Here is a 24,345-nt window from a genome sequence, read left to right on the forward strand (position 1 = left end):
GCTCGGGCTGAAAGTAGGAAAAAAACGCTGGAAACCAGGCGTTCAGGGCAGTCTAAAACCAGTGCTTTTTACTCACAGGGATTACTTCTACACACATTTACCTCATTATTTCACACGTCAACCACTAACGATCATCTGACATTGTAACATTAAATATATATGACTAAAAATAAGGAAAAGCATAATAGGTCCCCTTTAAAGAAGTGCTACACGCGGCATAAAATACATTTTTCCCATATTCATATTGACTATAAAGTATCACTGTGGAGTCTGGCACCATGTGGGATTATTTATGCAATAAGGTAGAAAGAAGGTGCTGTTCTTCCAGAACAAATGACTTGATCATAATGGCTAAACCCATTTTACAATACTTTTGTTAATACTTGGGGACCCTATGAGACATCTTTTTCATACCATATCCAGTATAGACTGGCCTACACTTGTGATATTAATGTTGTTTTCTCCACAAGATCAGGATCATGACAAACATAGAGGCTACACATGTCTATTGTGTTGCTGGTGTACTTCACTGGAGGATTTTTAAAGATTTCAATGCATTTATTTAACTTTAAAATTATAATGGGGTCTAAAATATCACAGTACCTCTCACATTTGCCTTTCCTAACTTCCTTTCAACCTTTATTCATTCATTTCAGGAGTGCTACCGTCATCCATTAGCTAGTGATATCATAGTAAAATAAAATAGTAAAAATAAGTATCTATTGAGAAGAACAAATGTTGTTCCCATCCCTAGCCTTAAAACTGAAAATCACTGACAGTAACAGTGACTCTGTGATGGGACACAAGCTGCAAATAATCTCCTCCATGCTCTCATTTGTTTACTTTCATTGTATCAGCGTGTCACAATGACATTGACAGTAACTTGGCAACAATATATTGATGCCACCATCACAGTACCGAAACTTAAGACTTGTTTTTAAAATAACAAGAGTCCAACCAAAACCAAGTGTCTGGTCAAGAACAGGATTCTTAATACATGTCAATAAAAAAAAGGAGAATAGTTTTAATGTGCCATGTTTCTGCAGGATAGATTCTGTGTTGTGGCACCAAAAAAAAACAAACCAAACAAAAAAAACCCCACTAAGTCCTCCATTATGGAAAGGAGGTGGTAGAAAATTGTGTTTCCAGCTAGTTATGGAGAGAAAGGGTACAATACACAATGGAAGCAGAAAGACAGAGGGTGACAGGAGGAGAGAAGAAACCAGGGAAACAGTCCCTTATCTCTGCAAACAGCAGCATGGCACGCTGGCATGCTAAATCCCCCTGGCATATGTTGGCACGATGGCACCCCGTATGCTCATGTCTGGCACGCACTGACACACACACACACACACACACACACACGGGTCTGTCACAGTAGCCACTGAGTGGGGGGAGGGAGAGAGGGAGTGGGAGAGATCAGCATGAAGTGCACGTGCTCCACATTATAAATGCGTTCACATCTGGGTGAAAGGGTGACTAGAGGGGGATGGGAGAGATGGTGACAGACTAGAGTGCACTGCAGAGAGAGAGGAGGAGAGATGGACAGATGGCAAGAAAAGTGTAGTGTGACTGAGAAAAAGATGGGAGGATGCGGTGAAGGAGTTGTCACAATCGGATGAAGGCGACAGTCAAGGTGAGCAGTGTAGCTAAGCTTCATCATCGACATCACCGCACTGACAAATGATAACCAATAGATGTAAAAAAAAAAAAAACCTTCTAAATGGGTCAAAACTGAGATAAAAAGCTCATTCTCCCCTGATCATTTAACGGGGGCTGTGTGTTGTATCTGTCAGAATAGGGAGAAACTCTGCCAAAGAGGCCACCAGAACAGACGAAAATACACCCAAGTAATAATTCATGACACATTCATATAAATATCCAAGTCTCAACTCACTTTCATGATGCATCCAATACATGACAGCCTTTCCGCTAACTGTTATAAACACCTAAGACCTTGTATTCTAGAAAAAAAAACACACAAGGCTGCACAGGATGGATGGTGTGTTTTCTTTGTCAGGTTTGGAATTAAATCCAAATTTCTCTTCAGAGAATGTTAGATGAATAATGTTTTCTGTTTGTGTAGACATATTTTTAGAGCGGTTATTTTAACAATAAAACAGATCAGAAACTGGGATGTGTAACGTCCTGTTCTCCAGACATCTGTGAGACCAAGTGTGACTACATACACCAGATGAGTTTGTTAGAAACAGAAAGGCTCAATGGCTGAACAGATGAAAAAATGGAGGGAAGATAAGTAAGAAAAGGAAAAAGAGATTGCCTCTGAAAGATGGCAAGATGTGAGACACTAAAATGAAGACAAGAGAAAGAGAGCGGTATGGAGAAACTACTGACCTGGAGTCGGCTCCTTCCAGGATGCGCTCGGCCTGGTCGCCTATGACTTCCTGTCTCAGATAATACAGCATCCTCACCCTCAGCAACACCCTGATAAACAGAGGCAAAGGGTTAATGACATTGTCCAATTTGGCTCAACACAGACAAAAGATGACACGAGTTGATAGGTGAATTAATTAAAAAACTAATTAAAATAGATATAAAACAAAGAATAGCAGCAAATGCTCAGTTTAGAGGTTGAAAGCAGAGAATGTTCGGTACTTTTGCTTGAGAAATAAACTATTAAAATGATAAATTGATTGTTGATCAATCACTCTAGTTTCTCTACAGTCATTCTGACATTCATCCAATGCAATTCAATTGTAAAACATCTTTTGTTGTACTCCTGTTAAGTTGCTAAATTCCCCTCATGTAGTCTGACTTTTTTCCTCCTTGAATACAAGTTTCATAAGTCATGTCATGTCAAGTCATGTGACCACAGAGGTTTCATTACCCTGCTAACAGTCTTCACACTGGACTGATTTTACTGGAGGACAGCTGTAAAGTCCTGCTCAGGTGCAGTTTGCTGGTCTGAACAGGGTCTTGGATTTTTGATGTAAAACTACTCAGATGGAAAATATCCTGAGGTTTTTTCTCCCTGTTGTAATACTGGTAGAAAAAACTAATTCATTCATAAATTTCAGTGTTATCTACTACTAACGGCTTGCTGTCAAATAGATGGCCAGTTTCTCTGAATACACATTACAGATGTTCCCAGTGAGAGCTGTTCTTCCAGCATCTCCCTCAATCAAATGAATCACTTCAGTCAGGGCTTGAGAATGAAAGTCAGATTTGATCTCCTGACACTGGAATTGCTGCTATCTGGGAGACCTGCTTCACTGTAAACATTTGTCACCAGGATTTAATGCCAATAACGGCGTTTGGAGCGGGAGATGGAGGAGGAGAGGTGGGGGTTGGGAGGAGGAGGAGGAGGAGGAGGAGGAGGAGGAGAGGAGGAGTGGGAGGAGCAGAGAGGAGAAGAATTGAAAGGACAGAGGGCTGTGCTCCAAGGGAGGGAACACAAAGTTTGGAGAGGCAGTGAAGAGGGGGAAGGGTATAAAGGCAGTCATTTGCAACTCGTTCTGCCGTGTGTGTGTGTGTGTGTTTGTGCATCAATGGCATCACAAGTTGCAGTGTGTGTGTTTGTTGGCAGGCTGTGTGTGCTCATCCATCAATGTGCCAGGCCTGATTAGCCACACAACGCTGTGCTCCAGCCTAGCAGATGGCACCACATAATCACCCCCAAGTGTGTGTGTGTGTGTGTTTGTGTGCGTCTTTTACCCACTTCCAACAGGTCTGCCTGCCTAGCACCTGGCCTGGCACACAGCCACACACACACACACACACATACACACAAACTTCCCCCTCAAGAAGAAAAAAATCTTGGAATTGAATCTGGAGGGCAAGGAAGCATATCTCCTTGACAACAGGAGAGAGAGCTGACCACAGAGTGTGAGTGTGTGAGTGTGAGTGAGTGAGAATGTTTGTGTGTGTGTGTGTGTACGCGAATGTGTGTGTGTGTCTGTGAGAAGGAAGACAGGGAGACTACCGGGCCTGTTCAAGTTGTGCTCAGTGGTGATGGTTTTAAAACTCCAGTCCTGTCTGGCACTGATTTGACATCCACTGACACAAACACACACACACACACACACACTCAACATCGACTGATTATCCACAATGTTGACACTTATTTTATTCTTTTATAAACCCCACTTCACATTCTTGTCTTCTTGTTTATGTATTTTTGGGGGGTGGAGGGAAAAGAAAAAACATACTTGTTGCAGTGATGTTTCAAGTGTCTCTTGTAGCTATCCTCTTGCAGTAAATGGTCAGGATTGCAGCTGGCCAGCCAATCAGCTCTTGGAGTTTGTGGAGGCGGGGCTGGGGGCTTCCCCTTCTTGCCCTTTCTGCCTCGAGGTACTGGTGTAGAGAGACCTGAAGAGAGAGAGACAGAGAGGTGAGGTTATGGTCAGGTGTCTCTACAAACCTGTATACATTTTTTTTGCCATCTTACACATCATTCACAGGACAAGTGAAAACATTGATCTGCTGCTGGCACTAGATGAAAAGTCATTGAGATTCATCCTCTGGGGTCCATGAATGTCTGTACAAAATTACAAGATTTCATTACAATCCATCCAATTGTTGAGATATTTCAGTCTGGACCAAAACGGTGGATCGACCAACTGACAGACTGATATTGCCATCCCTAGAGCCATGCTGCATGGCTAAAGATATGGAATCTAATATGTTTTAGGGTTCAGTCATCCAGATATGGGAGATTTTTTTTTTTTTAGCAACAAATCCATTTAGACTGCTATCTTTTTCCACCTTCTAAACTGAGGAGAAATGGTCATGTGATAGTATTGAGACTGCATCGATGCCCTTTTCAAACACCCTTTTTACTAGGGCTACAATGTAAAATTATTGTGACATCACCAATGGTTCAAAACCACTGAGACATTCAAATTACAAAGACATAAAACAGAAAAGCAGAAGATCCAACAACCAACTTTTACCAAGCAACTTTCAAGCCTATAAGGGACACGTCTTTGATACTAAAAGAAAAAAATGTAAGTGTATTATCATTTTCAGATTTGTAATTCCATTATTTTTCAGATTTCTAACTATATCAGTCACGCAAACACGTTGGAGTTCATTTCCACAGTGTTGTAGTCTCTCTGACAGTGTACTGAGTTGTGTGTGTGTGTGTGTTACCAGAGTGGTTGGTCAGCGTCTTGGTTGTTCCGTCTGCGCTCGGGGTGATCAGGTCCCAGATGAAACTTTTGATGTTCTCATCGCCACGGTAATGCAGCAGGCAGTAGGCCAGGAGGGCTCGGCAGATAGTTTCCACATCGGCCTCCTTCAGGGGGCGCTTGAAGCGACCGTGAGCCAGGATGTCACTCCACCTGCCCCAACTAAACACAGACACAGAGAGAAAGGGATGACCCTGTCAGTTTATGGACCGACCCAGCTTATAATATTTAATACTTGATACAAAACATTGATTTAACAGTGCACAGCGTTGTCAGTCTGGCACACAGTAGGCTCACTGTCAATCTAAAAGTATATGACTGCAAGTTTAGAACATTTTTCAGTTTCTTCCCCAAAGAAATGTGTGTTTTTTATTGTTGAATAGGTCAACTTAGACCAAAACAAAAGCAGACTACTGGCTCTGGTAATACATGATAATAAAACTAATATACTAAACAGTAAAACACAATATAACAAAAGTTGTAATTTTTAAATAGGTCATTCTGTATAGTAATAAACTGATCAGTAAAACTAAGATGAAAGATGACAAGCTGGCAGATAGTCCCTTATCAGTTAAAATGAATGAAGTCGCTAAATTAAACATGTTGTAAAAACAAACCTGGTTACAGCCTCTACATATTAGATAATATTGTTAAGGGAATTTTCTTCACTAAAATATTATCTTGAATTGAAGCTTTGCTACTAAACTGACCTCTGGAAGTGAATCATTTTACTAAATCATTCAGACAGTTTGTAATTCTGTGCTACTTTCATGGCTAACATGACCCTGATCTTTCATGAATGTATACACAAGTCCACATCATGCTGTCTTGCAGCCCAGACATTTACACACACACACACAAGTGGCAGACACTGGTGAGTGCCGAGCTCTCATTATACATTTCACCAGTCTGTTGACTTAACCGTTACTGGCACCCCAACTAGTGCCATCCTTCTGTGTGTGCGTGTTCATGGATCACAGCCCGACTCCCCCCCCCCCCCCCCTCACCACCTCCAGAGAGCAAGTGACCCTAAAGGCTGATGTGGTGGACAGTTTCCCTTCAGACTGTCTCGTTCTCAACTCAAATTCCTCTGCTGCTGCTTCCCAATATTCACTGAACCATGTGAAGCAGCCTTACTCTGAGTGATTTTAGAAAGGGTAAAATGGTGGACGAGAGAGAGAGTGAGTGAGTGAGATGGATGATGGGAAAAGACAACAGAGCGCTGAGCGGAGAGGACGGGCCCAGTCAGACAGTGTGTTTTTGTGTCCTACAGCCTCAGGCCACGAGACTAGACTGTAACAATAACAACGCTGACATCTCACTAGCACCACTGTTCTTTCTTACGCACATGCGTGCGCACACACACACACAGTCACGCCAAGTCAGCCGTGAAAATGGACGGGCTCACCCGATAATCACTATCTGTGGTAAAAGTGTGTCAGTTTGCCTGTGTGCGTGCAGTATACTGTACTCTATCTGTGAATTTAAAGGCTGGTATTGTCTACAAGTAGAGCTCTGAGTTATGATGTACTTGTGTCGCTGCGTAGATTATTAAAGCTGATCCCTCTACAATTCCTGTCAATTCTAGACTATCAAATATACATCATCTAGAGGAATATACTGAAGAGAAATTGCGTTTTAATGGGAATTGTGCAGCAAAACTTTTTATTCAGTATGTTCCTAGAAGTGACATTTCCTTTGAAACATGTTTATGTGTGTGTGACAGGCTGAACATTATTCCAGTATGTATATGCCCAGCACAGCATATGTGGGCAAATAAACAAACTTATTCTTGTGCATACAAATTGACCTTGGGAGTATGTGTGTGTGTGCGTTTGTGCAAGAGTGTGTTTACAGGCAGCTCTGATTAGTGGTTGTGTGTGCTGATGGCCTTGAGTGCAAAGATTTCTGTCTACTAAATCACTCCGTATGCAGGTCCTGCATCCATTAACTGGTGTGCTTTTACACACAAACGCACACATTAGCGGGATGAACTCCACCCACCTGCATGACTCCACATCCAACACGACCCTAAACTAGGATTTCTTCTCCTTTTCTGCTTAATTGTCCACTTCAGTGAGGTTTTGTTGCACCACAGTGCTTTTATGTTGTACTTCTACCATTCATATCTGCTCCCTGAAGCTGTGTGGAGGCTTCATTTCATCTGTTTTATTCTTTTCTATAGTTCAAAAATGCATTACATATAACCAGCACATGCCTTAATTCTAGTCATTTAGTATATAAATCAGTGGTGGACCTTGTTATTAGTCTGAATATATGAATATATACTGACCCATAGACCAGAAGGTTCTTCTCCACTCTGAAGCACTCGGATCGGGGGTAGCCCTGGGCTTTGTCTTGAGGCCGTCGAGGTTTAGTTGAGGGTTTGCTCGGTTCATCCTCATCGCTCTCCAGCTCTGAGAACTCCATCATCTCTTCCTCTTTGACGCTGCTGTAGTGACGCGTCTGTTTCCTCACTCTCGGTGTGTCGATCACTAGTGTGTTCTGGAAACAAATTCAACGACGACGTTAATTTCTGTGTACATTTATGGCCTATATATGTTCTCCTGTTTTTCTTGCCAAGAACCTGGTTTCAATTACAGATGGCCTGAAATCCACCAATAACAATATGCAAAGTACCTTCTGCTTTATTCCTGTGCAGAGGACTATTTAAATTTCTTGTATATTCTGGCTTCTATGACCAGTGTGAACCCTGTGAATACAGTACATGACATCTTCTGTACCAAATATGATTAATTGGATATTTGGCCCCTGTGTTTCATTCCTGATGCTGAGAAAATTGCTGCCCAGCTCAAACATAAACTGGCATTAATTATGTTGTCTAATGAATTACATTTTTGTTCAATTAATTTGATTTTTTCCCCCCTCTTACAATCCCATTAATATGCACAAACAGAGCAGTAGTTAGTTCCACAATTATCACAGATGCAGTCATTTCCATTTTAACATCACACAATAAGAAATCCCAGGGGAGCAGCCTGAGTGGAGCGTATTCAGGCTGGTAGAGCTGGATTAAGTGTTCCGGTGGAGGGCCCTCCAAAAGAGAGGCAGTGAGGGAGCGCAGAGAAGAAGAAATCAAGAGGGACAAATACACAAATAATGAAAAAAAAAAGTGAAGAAATATAGAGAGGGAAGGAGAGCGGGAATATAAAGCAGCACGGCGCTCAATGTGTGTATAAGAATGTGCACAACACCAATGACTGAGCCTCTGTGTGTGTGTGTGTGTATGTGTATGTGTGAGCACTAGCCTAAGTGATATCTCTGTACCCTCCAGGCATCTGCGCTCTGTTAAGTGGAGCTAAGCAGCTTACTCTCTCTCGCTCAAACACACACACAAGAGCAGGGAAACATGGGTAATTAAGGAAGAGAGGAGATTCCCAACTGTCAATATTAATCTCTCTCTCTCTCTCTGCTTCCCTCCTGTTCTTTCTGTCTCTCTCTCTCTCTCAATCTGTCTCACTTTCCTCCTCCTAGCTTGTGGTGATAGAACTGACTAATTACTACTGCTAGTCCCCTTTCCATAAGGTGTGTGTAAGTATTTGGATGCACAGAGTGATTGTTCGCTCTCTGTGGCTTTACAGCTTACAGCGTGTGTCCTTAGATATGCCTAATAATGCAGGTGTTTATGTTTACTGTGTGTATATTCAGTTGTATGTGTACATGTGTGTCATACCCGTCCATTGATGGCGTCCAGGTCCAGCTCGGCCTTCTTGGCCCATTTCTGCCAGAAGTCTGGATCCTCCAGAGAAATGTCTGTTCGGTTACCTGTCGCAACAAAACTGGCCTGCAGAGAGAGGAGAGCATGACGGTCAATACCAGATAATCACTTTTTTCCACTGCAGCCACCGACACACTCACACACACCACACACTTTGCATGCAGCGTGAGCTATTTCAGAATTTGGATATTTTGCCATAGTTTTTCAGCAGAGAGGAGTTTTTACCTTAGCAAAGGTGGAGCCCTTGCCCTCAGACTCTATGGTTATGGTGTGGGTTCGTCTCTGGAGGATCTGGTCAATGTCTTCCTCGCAGAATTTTGAACCTTCGTCTTCCTCGTCCATTAGAGCTCCGTAAGCTCCTTTCCTCAGCAGGTCCTCGATCTCCTTCTTGGACAACTGCTGGACCTGAACAAGAAACGAAAACATTTTATTCCATGACTAAATATTTCATGACATCAGTTTTTATATAACGTCTGTGTGAAAATATTGAATTTTTGTAGCTTGAAGGAAAGCTGGGAGCCCTGTTGAGTGCTCAGGGGGTGCTGAGGGCTGAACCTATAAAAAGGCAGTGGAATCTGCATGTGGCTTTGAAAACACTGAGTGGGTGAGTGTCCAGGCCTTCTAACACAAGGTACACTAAGGATATTCATTTAAAGGAAAAATCAATCTGTAGTTATTGATGTAGATATTGGATGCTTGTGTGTGTGTGTATGTGATGAATCTCACCCCGCTGTTGGCGTTCTCTCGACCACTCATGCTCTGGAGCACGGCCTTGTCGAGTCCCAGCTTCAGGCTGGCCTTGTCAAACATCTCCCTCTCGTAGCTGTTCCTGGTGATCAGACGGTAGATCTTGACCGCCTTGGACTGACCAATACGGTGACATCTCGCCTGGGCCTGGTGGAGGACGGATTCACAGATTCAGAAACATTGCTCTACAGCAGATTTTACTTTCTCTGACTTTTCTGTTCAATCTACAGGAGTATATTCAACTGTAAATGTGCGGTTAGAGCTGAGCACTAATGATATGGTCCAGTGAAGCGGAGCTAAATGCAATTGGCAGAGTCAGCGCAGGTCAAACATCCTGTGGTGTGTACCTGCAGGTCGTTCTGAGGGTTCCAGTCGGAGTCGAAGATGATGCAGGTATCAGCTGCAGTCAGGTTGATGCCCAGTCCTCCAGCTCTTGTACAGAGCAGGAAGACAAATCGGTCAGAGTCTGGTCTGGAGAAACGGTCGATGGCTGCCTGCCGCAGGTTACCACGAACCCTGCCATCTATACGCTCGTAGGGATAACTGCACACAGAGAGGGAGGAAAGGTCAATTATTATTGTTATTACAGTAACATCATGTTACCATTATTACCAGAAAAGTCAACACTGGAGTGATGTCACAAGCCATCCTAAAGATCATAATCAGGGCTGATCCGGGCATATTTTAATAGATGTAATCAAAATTGCATATTCATTTACTTTTACTATGTATACTGAGCATCTTTGGCACAAAAATATATTAGTATCAGATCAGACCCGGTATCAGCACCTCTGCAGAGATTTCAGGGTCAAAAACAATTTCCTATACTGTCGTGATCATAACCATCACATTAACCTTTGCACATATTAAGGAAATGCTCATTTGTCTCTTCTCTCACCGTTTCTGAATGAGGTAATCCTCCAGGATGTCCAGACAGCGGACCATCTGACTGAACACCAGCACTCTGTGGCCGCCAGCCTTCAGTTTGGGCAGCAGCTTGTCGATGAGCACCAGCTTGCCAGCGGCCTGGATCATGGCTTGGAGAGCCATTTCTGGTATGTCAGCCCTGCCACCGTGGGAGTCCCTGAACTCCTCAATGATCTTCTCTTCAGCTCCTGCACAAGAGAAAACACGTTTAATCACAAATGATCTGGTTTGCTGAGATGGTTAGTCGTACTTTTGGAAGAGCTTGTGTGTATATACCATTAATGAGGTAGGGGTGGTTGCAGCATTTCCTCAGCTCCATCATGGTGTTAAGGAGGTTGGGGACACTGGATCCTCCGCCACCACCTCCTCCTCCTGCACCTCCTTTGGACAGGAAGGAGAAGTTCTTCTCCAGAATGGCGCGGTAGTATTTCTTCTGGATGTTGGTCAGCTCCACCTGACAAAGACAGTAGTTGATCCAATTCATTTTTCCTCCAGTACCAACACTACACAACAATGTGGCCAGAGATGAACTAATTCTGTGGATGTGGGTTATGTGAGGGTTATTTTTTGACAGCTGAATGGAGAATAACCAGAGTAGAGAAGCGTTTCAACACCAACATTGAGTTGTGCAACCTGACTGATAATAAATGTAAATGTAAGCACTTGGCAGGCGACAGTGGTAAGGAAAAACTTCCCTTTAGCAGGAAGAAACCTCAAGCAGAACCTGGCTCTAGAGAGAGAGAGAGAGGGGGGCGTGGGGGGTTGGGATATGATATGATGAGATCTCAGTCCTACCTCGATGATGGTCTCCTCCTTAGGAGCCAGGTTCTTCTCCACGTCCTCCTTCAGTCTTCTCAACATCATGGGCTTCAGAATGCCCTGTAGCTTTTGAACCTGAGTCAGACAGAGGTGATGTTCATTTAGTGGATCTGAGGGTCAAATTTGAAATGGGAATATTAGAACTGTGAGAGGTTTACACCGTACAGACTGAGTTGTCCATTTACCTGTTCTTCAGTCTTAAGGTCTCCAAATTCAGTCATGAATGTCTGTTCAGATGGGAATCTCTCAGGTTCCAGGAAGTTGAGTAAGCTGAAGAGCTCCTCCACCGTGTTCTGGAGAGGAGTTCCTGTCAAGAGAACTTTGTGCTCCTGGAGGAACAGAGAGAAACAGGAAAGAGATATTTAGATCTTCTTAAATGGAAAGCAGGATGTCTGCAGGACAGAAGAGATTATATTAACCTGGTACAGGGACTGGGCTAATTTGTCCAACTTAAGACCTTTGAGAACACATTTCATTTACATCAACCAAAAGGTGCCAAGAAACTGCAAACACATACCCTAAACTGCCTAGTAATATTACTTCTAAAACCATGTGATACTTGTAAAGCATGATGGGATATACTGATAACTATGCAGCTCACCATGTCCATCATTTTGAGTCCTTCCAGTAGTTTGCAGTTTCGGTTTTTGAGGCGGTGAGCTTCATCTATCACCACACAGCGCCACGGGACGCTGCGGAGCTCCGGACAGTCAGCCAGAATCATCTCAAAGGTTGTTATCACCGCGTGGAACCGATATGCTCCCTTTATTATCTTACCCTGGAGGTACGAAGAAAGAAAAGACAAAGAAAAGAGGAAAAGAATAAAAGTCAGTATGAACAATTTAAAATGTCTGTCATCAACTCATGTGTTTTCAGTTTTAGGAACAGCAGCTCCATAAGTTTGTGAGGAAAAACCAAGAAAAGCTCTGAAATAGAGGTTGAAGATAAACTTGGACCATCTATAGTGTGTTCTGTTGGTTTCACTTTTTTCTATAAACTTTTGTGATAGGGTAACAGCATTTTCCACTTTTTTTTGAGGGTCAAACGCGACTGCCTCCTTATATCATCAAAATCTGTTAGAAGGCTGCGCTCAGGAACAGAACACAACGTTCCTCCGTTGTGACCTTGAGGATTACCTCAGCCGGGATTAGGAACAGGCAGCTAGCAAGGACACCGCTACTACAGCTTATGTTCTTCACAGGCTCACTGTGGCATAGGTTACACTAAGAGATGTTAGTGGCATTGTACAATAAGGGCTTACAGTATGTGGCTTACAGCTAGAAGACTTTAAAGAGCTTATACAGCAGAGGAGCACTGTCCGTCCCCAGCTGGCTGAGGAAGTGTTCAGATCTGCTGACTGTCTTACACAACTGCATCTGATTCTTCCATCTACATGATCCTCGTCCAAGTTATTCCTCACAGAGCTGCTGACAGGATGTATAACCGGTGTGATCTTTCTTTAGTGAGAGCTCTGCAGATTCTCTTCACTTCCTTTAGTTCACACTTTGCAATCTGGTGCTGGTACAGTTTAGGTTGAGCTACCATCTAGGCTGCAGAAATGACTACTCACATTCTGACTGGATTACAACACTGACTAAACATTTCTTATCTGAGTATTTAGATAACAGAAAATGACATAACTATTTCAACTGTACCGAAACTAGTATTCTTTAGAGGCTGGTTAAGATTTGGATAATTTAGATAATATAAGTGGAAGAACTTTACTGCAAATCAATGCACTTTTTAAATTCATTGTAGTGCAGATATGTGGTTTAAGTGCACAAAATTTATAATTGTACTAATCATACTTTAACATTCCCCCTTTCAGTGATGTTCTTCCACTGATGAATGTACCTGCTCCCACTTTAATTAATCTTTCTTTAATAGCCAGATTACTAACAACAACACTGTTTTTCTGATCTCAGATGTGATTATCTCCTTGTTTACACTGTAAACATAATTAATGTCTTAACCAACATCAGTTAATATCATCCCAGGAAACTCTCTCGACTGAGGGGAATGAGTAGTGTTATAAGGACAGTTTGGCAGACCTGTCTCTGTCTGTTTACCTGTGCGTCTCTGTAGTACATCTCGTAGGCCTGGATGGTTTTGCGGCTGGCCTGGCTGCCGTGGTAGACCACCGCGTTGAGCTCGGTCCAGGTCCTGAACTCTCTCTCCCAGTTAGGGATGGTGGAGAGCGGGGCGATGACCAGGAATGGCCCCTCAATGCCCTTCATGTAAATCTCGTAGAGGAATGTAATGGACTGGATGGTCTTTCCTAGACCCATCTCATCAGCCAAGATACAGTTACGTCTGCGGACAGAGAGGGAGGATGTGAGTGATAGGCTAAAAACAGATGGACGGATCTGCATTTTAGATTTTATTAGGACTTTAGCGTCACTTAATCACTAAGGACACGATGAATACATTCTAAAGGTTTCCACTGTGACCAAGATGTAAGATTCCTTGACTTCTACGTGACAAAGTCAATGTGCTTCCATGATCTAAAAGATTTTCCCTCGTGGTTTATTAATGCTGCTTTTCCAAAGAGGAGACGCTGTCTGTTTTCCACTCTAGTGATCTAATGCAAAAAACCTTTGACACAAAATACTTTGTATTGCTGGAAAAGTGGCCTTTTTGTCATCCTCTGAGATTTGACTTAATTCCTTCAATTTCTATGCCGAGGATAAACATCTGATACTTCCATAATATTCCAGAAAGATCCAAGGCTAGAATTCACCCTCAAATATTAAGATGTGGAGCACCAGTTCAACTGCAATCTGCTATTTGTGCTACTGAGTGGAGACCTAAAGACTCTTATGGTTCAATCAGAACATACATTTTAAGCAGAGATGGTGCCAGTGGGAAAACTCAAACAGCACTGAGCTGCAGGGCCACTTAATGTCCACTTAGGACGATTAAATGAGGTGCCATCACATGTACTGGCTGATAGTAGCAGTCAGGGACTAATTCTAACGTTAACAAAATAAAGTTAATGGTGACTTACGAGTTGTACCAGTTGAAGGTTAGCCAGTTGAGGCCTTCAAGCTGGTATTCCCTGAGTGCGTTGCCGTTCCTGTATTCCCTGGAGCCCTCCAGCTTTTTCCAGTCGGCTGCAGGAGGCCGATCCTAAACAGAGAAATGATTTTGGGTTATTAAACGACAGTGAAGCTCATTATTAAGTTGATCAACAGAAAATATGGCCGCAACCATTAATCAGTTAATGGTTTCAGTCATCTTTCAGGCAAAAATGCCAAATATTCTCTGGTTCAACCTTTTCAAATGTGGTGATTTACTGCTGTTTTCTACAACAAGGCACACAGTTCACTGCCATTTACAGTAAACATGGATGGCTTAGAATTGAGAGCCTGAGCCCACGTTATTTCAGCAGTCTTTCTAAACATATTCAACAGGACATGGTGGTTTCATTTTGGAGGAATCTTGTCATGCTCTAAGGCTGCTGATGGGACAAACAAAGTCATCATGATTCACCCTCTGGGGAAGATGAATGTCTGCTGCAAATGGTTCAAAAGAACAGTAAAAAAAAAAAAAAAAGCTATTGTGACTGACTAGCTGGTTAATGGTAAAGGGACTGCATTTATATAGCACCTTTCTAGTCTTTCGGCCACTAGCGTTTTACACACACACACACACACATTTATACACTGATGACTGCGATGCAAGGTGCCAAGCTGCTCATTTCTAGTGCTCATTCACATTCACACAGCCATCAGGAGCAATTTGGGGTTCAGTATCTTGCCCAAGGAACCTTCGACATGCAGACATCAGGAGCCGGGGATTGAGCTGCTGATATTTCTATTAGTGGATGACTTGCTCTACCTCCTGAGCCACAGCTGCCCCTAGTTTGCAAGCTACAGCAGCAAACTAGCCCTGCAAGAAGTCACTATGCCCAAAGCTTCTACAATTCAACAATTCACAAAGCTGCACAGATTAATTTTGCTGCGACCAGGCCCTTAAGTCCAACTGACCACACTGCTGGCGTGGCAAAAAATATAATGGCCTCCAAATACTGCCACTGTATGATGGAGCATCGCTAACATGGTCCTTATGGAGAAGCAGTAGGCAGTAGTTAAATAGATGGACACAGGGAGAGAAAGGAGTGATGGAGGGAAAGACCACAGCCAGTCAGCTGCTTCTGTTCAGCATTAAACACACTGTTAGTGGTTTGGCCTGGCCACAAGAGCAGTGTGTGTGTCTGTGTGTGTGTGTGTGTCTGTGTAAGACCACAAGAACGTGGGCCTGTGGAGAGCAGTTAAGGGCGCTGTAAATCTAGAGGAGGAAGGAGCAGGCAGCAGGCCAACACACACAAACACACACACGCCTACTGACGTCCTTCTCAAAGTGTCTGGGAGTAGGCTGGAAGACAGATAGTGAACACACACACACAGTGAACTACTTACCACTCTCTTAGTGTTGGGTGTGCGTGCTGCGATGCGTTCATATTCCTCTATCTTGGACTGGTCGATATCAGCCTTCAGCTCCCAGGTGGAGTCTTCGTAAGGCAGACTGCACCACTTCACCAAATATAAGGTCACCGTCTGCGCACAAACACACACACAAACACACGCACAGGAGAGAGGTTTGGTGAGTGTGTGTTTGGAGAGCTGAGGGAGAGGCTCAAACCCATGAAAGATGACAGGAAGAGATCAAAGCACCTCTCCGTTTTCATCTGTGCTCTCTGAAATGTCCAGGACACGGTCCACCTCCACATAGTCCGGGTTAAAAGGCTCATCATCCATCTGCGGAGAAAGCAAGTTTTACTGTTAGACGCAGAGAGACGGTTTTACGATAGTTACCGTACGGCATGTGTTAGGGTGAGGCCGGATGATTCACAGCATATGAAAACTTTCCATTACTGTCCTTCTGACTTTTCCTACATTTCCCAGATCAAAAGGCTGATCAGTCAGTGCTGAACACCTCTGATACATTATGTACATTATTACACATGTTGCCTGTGGAAAGCTGTTAAGGTGAATTTATCTGTTTTTAAAATGTCTAAGATTTGCTAATTTTGACACCTGAAAATGTTTTTGTTGATCCTAAACTGTTACTGTCAACTGGTTTGACACCTGTGGAGCAGGTAGAGCTCAGGTCTTACCTCAGTTATAAAACTGTTGAGTTGTTGCTTGGCCCTAAACCTCTTGACCTTCTGGTGTATTCTCTTATCCTTCTCCAGTTCCTCCAGGTCAGCCCAGCGACAGTGGAGGTACGAACTGAAAGAGACACAAACACACCGAGTGATTAGTATCGCTCATATTAAAGCCAGGGAGCGCAGGAGTGTTTGTAGTGAATGTGGGGTAAATGTTGATTTTCAGAGACTTGTTGATGGGAGGTGGATGCTGCATACCAGCTGTAGACTAGTAGGTCAGTTGCGTTGCCATGTAGCCGTGTGTGTGATGTGATTTGTTGCTATTAGCTGAACTGATCTTATTGCAGGAAACAGGAAAGAAAATAGACCATGAAGCAAATAATAAATCCAATAAAATGTTGCTTTGTATGTGGATCATTACATTCGATAATGATGAATAAGAATGACAAAAGGGTCTTTAAACAGTGTACACATGTCAAGCTAAGCCGACTTATTTCTCAAATCTGATTTTAGAAGAAGTCCAAACTTATTTGCAAGTCATAAGGTCAAATTTGTATATTCAACATGCAGCTTAAATCTAATTTGCAAAAGCCTTTTTTTTGCCGTCCAGACAGCAGTCTGATTGGAGTCTAGATAGACATAAAACGTTATCTGCCAGTCTGAATGAATGACTACTATAACAAACTGAACAAGAGTTACAGTGTTAAATGTGTTAAATGCAAGAGTGGATCTGTGGCACAAATAGACAAATAACCTCACGCTAAAAGAAACTGAATAAAGGCTTTTAGGTTCAATACACTGGGCTTTTCACACTTACCCTGGTGTGTGTGTGTGTGTGTGTGTGTTGAAAATAGATTTAAAGTAAGAGGAAGGCATGCTGTGAAAGACAAAAGATGTAGAGAGGGAGAAAAAAACAAAAACTAGTGCGTTACTCACAAGCCCTTGAACTTCACATAAAACTCCTCCACCTCCACTTCCTCCCCCGACTCCAGCTGAAAAAAAAAAAAAAAAAAAAAAAAAGAGGGGGGGGGGGGGGTTAATAATCAATGCAAATATAGCAACTGCAAGGTGAAAGAGCAAGAAGTGGCATGTCATTGTTATACAACATGTGGCTGTATTGGTGAAGTGACGCAGAAGGAGTCTGTATACCGGTTTCACACTGACATGTCAGTCAACGCTGAATATCTCACTCTGCTTGACATCCTCACACCAAGGAAAAGTTCTGTTTCATTCATAACTAATCAGTCTCTCAGCCATTTGCACTTTTCAGTAAAACATAAAGAACAAAATCAAAAACTTCAAATCAATGTATTTAAAGAAAATACATTCAGAAACATCTGGCAGGTCTGTGTATGATAATATATATATATATATATATATATGTGCTTCCATATGTACAGTATGTGTGTATGAGTGAAAGGGGAAATACAGAAACAGTAGCTCTTTCAAGTGTAGCCATCCACTTCCATTCACCATTACTACTATTCACACACACACACACACACCCTCCACCATGCTACTACTACTGTAATGCCATGAATCATCAATCTCACACACACACACACACACACACACACACACACACACACACACACACACACACACACACACACACACACACAGCCTGAGGAAACGCTAGCTTGGCGTCTGGCGTAGCTAGCGTTGTGGTTTTGGCTGTGTGCCAAGCCCGGGGTCAGCTCTGAATGGAGCTGTGAGTGAATGTGTGTGTGTGTGTGTGCACGTGCTTGTGTGTGTGTGTAGGTGGTGGTGGTGGTGGTGGGGGGGGCGGGGGGGGGGGGGGGTAACCCATTGGCAGCTGGCTAGCAAAGGAAAGTTGGCTGGTGACTATATGTGCGTGCATGTGTTGGCTCAGGGATGAGCTTTCTTTAGAACAAGCCGTCTAAAACAAAACCGGGTAGACACACACACACACACACACGGTCACACACGGTCACACACGCGCACAGTCAATCAGAAGCACACACCCTCTGGCTTTAAGCGCACACATAGTGAAATACAAGAACTCTTGTCTCCGCTTACTAAGTGAATACACGCTGTCTGAGCTCTGTGTGTGTGTGTGTGTGGATATAATCTGCTTAGGCCAGCTGTGGAGCGGCTAATCAGATGACGTAAACCATGACTCGGGCCAGTGTGTCCATGTGTGCATGTCTCTGTGTATTGTGTTTGTGTCTGTGGGATGTGTGTGTGTGTGTGCCTGTGTATATCTCACCTGTTTCTTGGTGTTGCGCTTGCCCATGATCTTCTCCACAACAGGCCCCTCAGCCTCGGCCACATCCTGGGAACACAAACACAACAACAGAAGCGTTGAAGTCTCATCCAGCCTGTCGTATATGATTTTTATTAGATATCAGCAGCCTGATCTAGCTGATGATAACAAAACATCTCCTTAAACCAAACCTACAACAATGCTGCCTTTACTGCACCTGAACCACAGCAACACCTGACACTTCCTGTTTCTCCATGTACAACTGATCATAGATGTAAAATAAGGCATCAATGGACATCTGGAATTATTTAACACTTTCTCAAGTATATGAAACTTGATTCTTTCTGATATCTTGATGAAAAAATACAGCAGTTATAGTCTAGTTTTGCGTTTTATTTTCAGTCAGTGGACATCACTAGACCTGGTTTAAACTTTCAAGAATCTTTTCCACATAAGACAACAATAGTCTTGAATGTTAAATGTTGTCTTGGCTGCTGTTTGCCATTTTTATACTGGCAAAGTTTTGATTTAAACTTCAACGTCAGATTTCTGTACCTGATTGTTTGCTACTCAGTGATAGACACATTTACGTCAGTACCCAAAAAAAAAATACTAATGTTGAGTATTTGAAAAAGGTGACGACAGAAAACTCAACAAAACAAAAATACGGGAAATTTCACATGCAGAGCGTTATTCATGTACAGACATACAATTCATCATAACTTTTGTCGTTTTGGGTACTTTAAAAGTCTATCCTAACAAAACAAAACCGCCCTCCTATTTAGTTCAGCCCTCTGCCACCCCTCCAGAAATCAGCTTGGACTCTTACACTTTCAGTTTCATGTATGTGACTGACGTTGGCATGGACACGAAGACAAGTTTCTTAATAAAACTTTACAAATGGACTTTCTAACCATGTTCAAAACGTGTGCTTAATATTCACGGTGGAAGATAAAACAGTTCTCCTGGCCTAAAACTCTAAAACTCAAGCAACAAAGAGATTTATCTGTATGCCGGCAAGATGTGAGAACAGATAAATCTGGATGCTACAAGTTCTGTGTGTTAAATGTTTCTTACATTAAAAGGCACAGACCAACCCCTTGACAGTAACTGTAACTTTTAACCAGCAGCAGGACGAGATGCTGCTAATAACAGGAATACACACACTCAAACGCCGCCTCGTGTAACTGAATCTCTGCCTCTAGCATACAGGCGACATTATCTGTGACAGTAGCCGCCTTACGTGCATGTTTACAGGCAGGTGATACGCAGACTGTGCATGCACGGTGATCAGTTCGCTATATGCTCTGGTGAAGGGTAACTGATCAGACTCCGTGAAGTCTGGAACCTTAAATTGGGCTAAATTATGTAACATCGGCCGGACTTTTCTTGTAGATTAGTCGTGGAAAATGAGAAGTTTTCCTTTTGTATCAAGCAGCAAAAAAGTTGTTTGAGTTAATTTGTCTTACTTGACATTGCGTGTCCTGCAGTGTGACTACTGCACATGCGCACATCACCATGTTGATGCTGAAATGATATATTGTGCAGCCCTAAACTTGACACCACAACTAGCACTGTACACCTTTTTTGTTTTTACTTTTTAATGTCCTGTGATGTGGATAAAATCACAGAACATGCTATTATATATCATGATACAGTGACTTTGTGGACATTTAATTAAGGAAAAGTTTACAGATACACTAACTAATGGGAAAGTCTACTAAATACGTATTAAACATGTATAGTTAGATTCCTAATTCCAGATTCCTAAACTGTACCTGCTGTTGGGATGATGACGATGGGGATTTTGGTGCTGGTGAGTCGTCTCCGCTGTCGTCGTCCTCTGAGATCCTGAACTCCAGATCCTCGGTGTACCTCTTCCTCTTCACCTGACGACTGGAGCGACGCTTCTGATGTAGGTAGAGGAAGAGACAGATTGGTGTCACTGGTTTGTTCATCAGCTTTGTAGCGTTTCCAGAAATCCCCAGCTCAGCTATCAAATGACTCGTTTCCACGCCTGTTTCATTCCGTTCATTACAAATGCTCACTAACCCTGACATCTCTGAAAAGAGAGCTGCATAGACGTGTAGTAACACTCCACAAAAACATATGATCATACTGTTTGGCAGATTACACTATATTAAATCAGAGATGGTGAGAGGAAACAACAGGGCTGTATACGCTTATCATTCACCAGGCCATGCTCCTCCAACAAACACTTTTTTATTATTCATTATTCTGTTCCATATGGTCCGCTGTGTTTGCCATATTGACTTTGAAGAAAACATCACCCAATTTGTTGGGCTCAAAATGTTGCCAAATAATACCGATGTGGAAGAAACTGCTATACTAGGCGGTGGTGAACAGCCTGAAAAGGAGACTGCTGTTAAGGTGCTTTCTTGTCTGAATGAAAGCCGCAACTCTTTATGCAACTAATAGCCAGATGCTACTCTGTTTACATGGCCCACATAATTACATTTGCATATAAAAAATGGATCTGTATGAGAAGGGACACGGTGGAGTGCTGCTTGTTCTTCCAAACAGCACTTACAATACCCTAAAAAACCCCGGCTAAAAAGTCTCATTTTTATGCAGATACTTGTTGGGACTGCTTTAAAGTTGTATTTGACATGCAAAAAGTTAGCAAAACCAAGTGTATTGAGCTGTTGAAAAGCTGCTGATGGTGCATCATGTGAACTTGGCAGTGAGGCCTGTCTGCTTGGTCTGTCAACAAGGCTGGTTTACAACACAAACAGACGCATGCTGGCTCAGCGCCTTCTATCTCTACAGGCCGCGAAAACAGACATGCAAATGTTTTAGAGCATTCTGCTTTTTTTTTGTTGGGATTCCTGGAACTGTGCTGCTGCGCAACATTAGCCATGAATCTGAATACTTTACTGGACTTGTGTGTGCTGCCTGAAAGTTGGAACAAGCCGTAAAAAAAACTACTGGAACCTTCCTTCCATGTGTGCATCTTGTACCTGTACACCATCGTCATCATCCTCTTCAGGAGGCGAGGGAGGTGGAGACTTCATCTCCACATCGTCGCTGACTGACGACTCTCTCTTCCTCTTGGAATCCTTCTTAGCAGCGCTAGCCCCGCCCTCTGACTCCACTTTCTTACTGCTGTGAGGAGAGAGAAAAAAACAACAACTTTACATTCTCTACGGGGGAAAAAAGTGTCCAGAAACAACACAAGACCATTCCTCAAAGTGTTCCCTCTTTTACACTTTAAGAAATACAGACTACAAGGCGTGTGTGCGCCTGTCTGTCCCAGGGCAGTCGCCATGTTTGATTTACCCATTTAGAAATCATTAGTGTGCCTCAGGCTCTGGCACACAGGGGGTTAATATGATGAAAGACTGCGAGGAGGCGGAGGGAGCGAGGGAGCAAGATAGAGAGATACAGAGACAGAGAGAGAGAGAGCGAGAGAGAGAGAGAGGCCCCAGAGAGAGGAGGGGGGGAGGGTTGAGAGGCCCCCAGGCTTCCTCTAATCTCTGGCATGGAAAGAAAGAGGAGCTGGCTCTATCTGCGAGTGTGTGTATACACACACACTACAGAGGAAGACAAGAGGACACTCTGCACCCCTCCTCTGTCGCTCTCAAACACACACACACACACACACACACACACACACACACACACACACACACACAGCCTCTCTGAGTACTCTGTTACTTTGCCGTCATGATTGTTCTGGAAGAATACTGTGAGGGTAATTCACAAAACGTTTATCTTCAAACACCAACATACAACTTATACATGCCAGCCATTATTAGGGTTTGATAACATTTTATTCAATCTGAATCCAGTATAGAATCCACTTATTTCCACTTACTTAAATCCTTTTAGCTTTCAAAATTTGCAAATAAATTAAATGATGAAAAACTCAAACTCAAAATGCAGTTGAATTGTGTTCCAGGAGTCTAATCAGTGTTCACAACCTGCCGCTCCAACATGAAAATGAGATGAACAGTAAATCTCGACCGGGAGATTCTGGCTTCTGAAATGTAAGTGATGTGGATCAGTGAGATTGTTTTACCACAGAAGTCTCACCTCTCTGTCTGTCTTGATGGACTGCAAAAACAAGTTTGCGTATAATGGTATACAAAGCCCTTTTTATGTGCAGGAACTAAACAAAACCACAACATAACATGAAGCTACCGTCAGCGTTCTGTTGTTCCACCGCTCGCGTCGGGGATGAGTTCCTGGAACTAAGTCTATCTCCAGCCCCGGCAGTGCCATGGATTCTCTATACGTATAATTATATATCTTATGTGAAGGAACATTGTAGGAAATTCAATCAATGCCACTCCTTTCATTGGTCCTAAAATGACTTACTTTGCTCTTCTTTCAAAGGGCACATAAAAATGTCTTGCTTTCAACTTTTAAATAACATATCTGAATGGTTCCATTCTAACAATACAGTGAAAACAAAAAGGAGAAACCTGGTACTAAAGCCTCGGGGTTAGAGTTGAGGTTCAGGAATTACGGGAGGCCCAAAGTTAAGTATTGCAAATTATCTTGGGCAGCGGTGAGAGAGGCGTTTGTTTTACTTCACAAACAATCTCCAGCCGAGTACAAACACCTGTTTGCAGAGAGCACATTAACCAGACACCAGTAAACTTTCCTTACAGCATTTGCTTGCCAACAAAAGTTACTTGTGGAATTCACATTAATTAGCTCCAACAGATGATGATCTGCCATGAGTGATGTTTGTCAACACAACAGGCAGAAAAAAGGGATGGTCATTACTGGCTTAAAAATGAGAAGCCAGCAACCTGAATGTTTTGTACATTGCTAATAAAAAAAGCTGGGAGATAAAAGGTTTCATAAGAGATTCGTTAGTGTTGAAGCGTAGTGGCTGTTTTGCAAACCTGGCACCGGATCCTAAATGGAACAGGCTATCCAAAACAAACTGTAGTGTTCACTTTACAAGATCTACATCTTTTTAAAAAGAAATACCAATATATAATCTATACATTTAAGCCTTTAGGAGAGAATCATCTGTTCTGATAACTTCCTCTGAAGCTGAATGGATAGATGTACTTGTAGTTGTGTGTTGCCTTTTCTCTCATCGTTCTCTCTGCAGTACAGTATGCCTGTATCTCTCGCTCTCTCTCTCTCTCCTGCTCTGTGCCTCTCTCCCTCCTTCCCTCCTGCTCGCTCACCCCCTCTCTGTCCCTGGGGCCCTTCTCCTTTCATCCTCACGCCAAGAGCAATCACCATCTCCGTGGTAACGGCTGGTCATGTGACCTGCACCTGTTCCTCTGGCTGGTCGCCACACGCTGGAGCCATCTGGCCACACACACACACACACACACACACACACACACACGCATACACAGACACACACACACACGCACACAAACACACTTCTCCACTTGGCTGCCTTCTCTCCTCTCTTCCTCCTTGCTTCTTCGTGGCCTCTCTTCTCTTCTCAATCCCTCCATCACCTCTCCAACTCTTTCTGCTCGGCCCATCTCTTCGCTCCTCTTCCTCTGCTGTGTCGTCTCTACGGTTCTGGTGTCCAACAAGCCGTTTCGCCTCTTAATGTGGCAGCTGTTTGAATTAATCTACTTGTACCATAAATCCACTGCAAAAACTTTGACTGTTTACTGTAAAC

The 24,345-nt window shown here is 43.0% G+C and overlaps 1 protein-coding gene across 1 annotated transcript in view; it reads right to left on the reverse strand.

The window, feature by feature from the left end:
* chd7 (chromodomain helicase DNA binding protein 7) overlaps positions 1–24,345 on the reverse strand; it is a 73,359-nt gene that overhangs the window by 12,442 nt on the left and 36,572 nt on the right. The window contains exons 5-26 of the mRNA XM_067604911.1: positions 21,701–21,845; positions 20,498–20,629; positions 18,723–18,788; positions 17,429–17,484; positions 16,502–16,616; positions 16,059–16,142; positions 15,804–15,941; positions 14,390–14,511; positions 13,452–13,695; positions 11,984–12,160; positions 11,568–11,711; positions 11,359–11,457; positions 10,840–11,017; positions 10,535–10,751; positions 9,984–10,179; positions 9,616–9,783; positions 9,115–9,294; positions 8,845–8,955; positions 7,444–7,655; positions 5,113–5,312; positions 4,170–4,329; positions 2,356–2,445 (exon numbers count right to left, since the gene is read on the reverse strand). Coding sequence (XP_067461012.1) covers positions 2,356–2,445; positions 4,170–4,329; positions 5,113–5,312; positions 7,444–7,655; positions 8,845–8,955; positions 9,115–9,294; positions 9,616–9,783; positions 9,984–10,179; positions 10,535–10,751; positions 10,840–11,017; positions 11,359–11,457; positions 11,568–11,711; positions 11,984–12,160; positions 13,452–13,695; positions 14,390–14,511; positions 15,804–15,941; positions 16,059–16,142; positions 16,502–16,616; positions 17,429–17,484; positions 18,723–18,788; positions 20,498–20,629; positions 21,701–21,845 — 3,234 coding nt within the window. The remainder of the gene's footprint in view (positions 1–2,355; positions 2,446–4,169; positions 4,330–5,112; positions 5,313–7,443; positions 7,656–8,844; positions 8,956–9,114; positions 9,295–9,615; positions 9,784–9,983; positions 10,180–10,534; positions 10,752–10,839; positions 11,018–11,358; positions 11,458–11,567; positions 11,712–11,983; positions 12,161–13,451; positions 13,696–14,389; positions 14,512–15,803; positions 15,942–16,058; positions 16,143–16,501; positions 16,617–17,428; positions 17,485–18,722; positions 18,789–20,497; positions 20,630–21,700; positions 21,846–24,345) is intronic.

The sequence above is a fragment of the Thunnus thynnus genome, chromosome 12, assembly GCF_963924715.1.
Source record: "Thunnus thynnus chromosome 12, fThuThy2.1, whole genome shotgun sequence".
Lineage (NCBI taxonomy): Eukaryota > Metazoa > Chordata > Actinopteri > Scombriformes > Scombridae > Thunnus > Thunnus thynnus.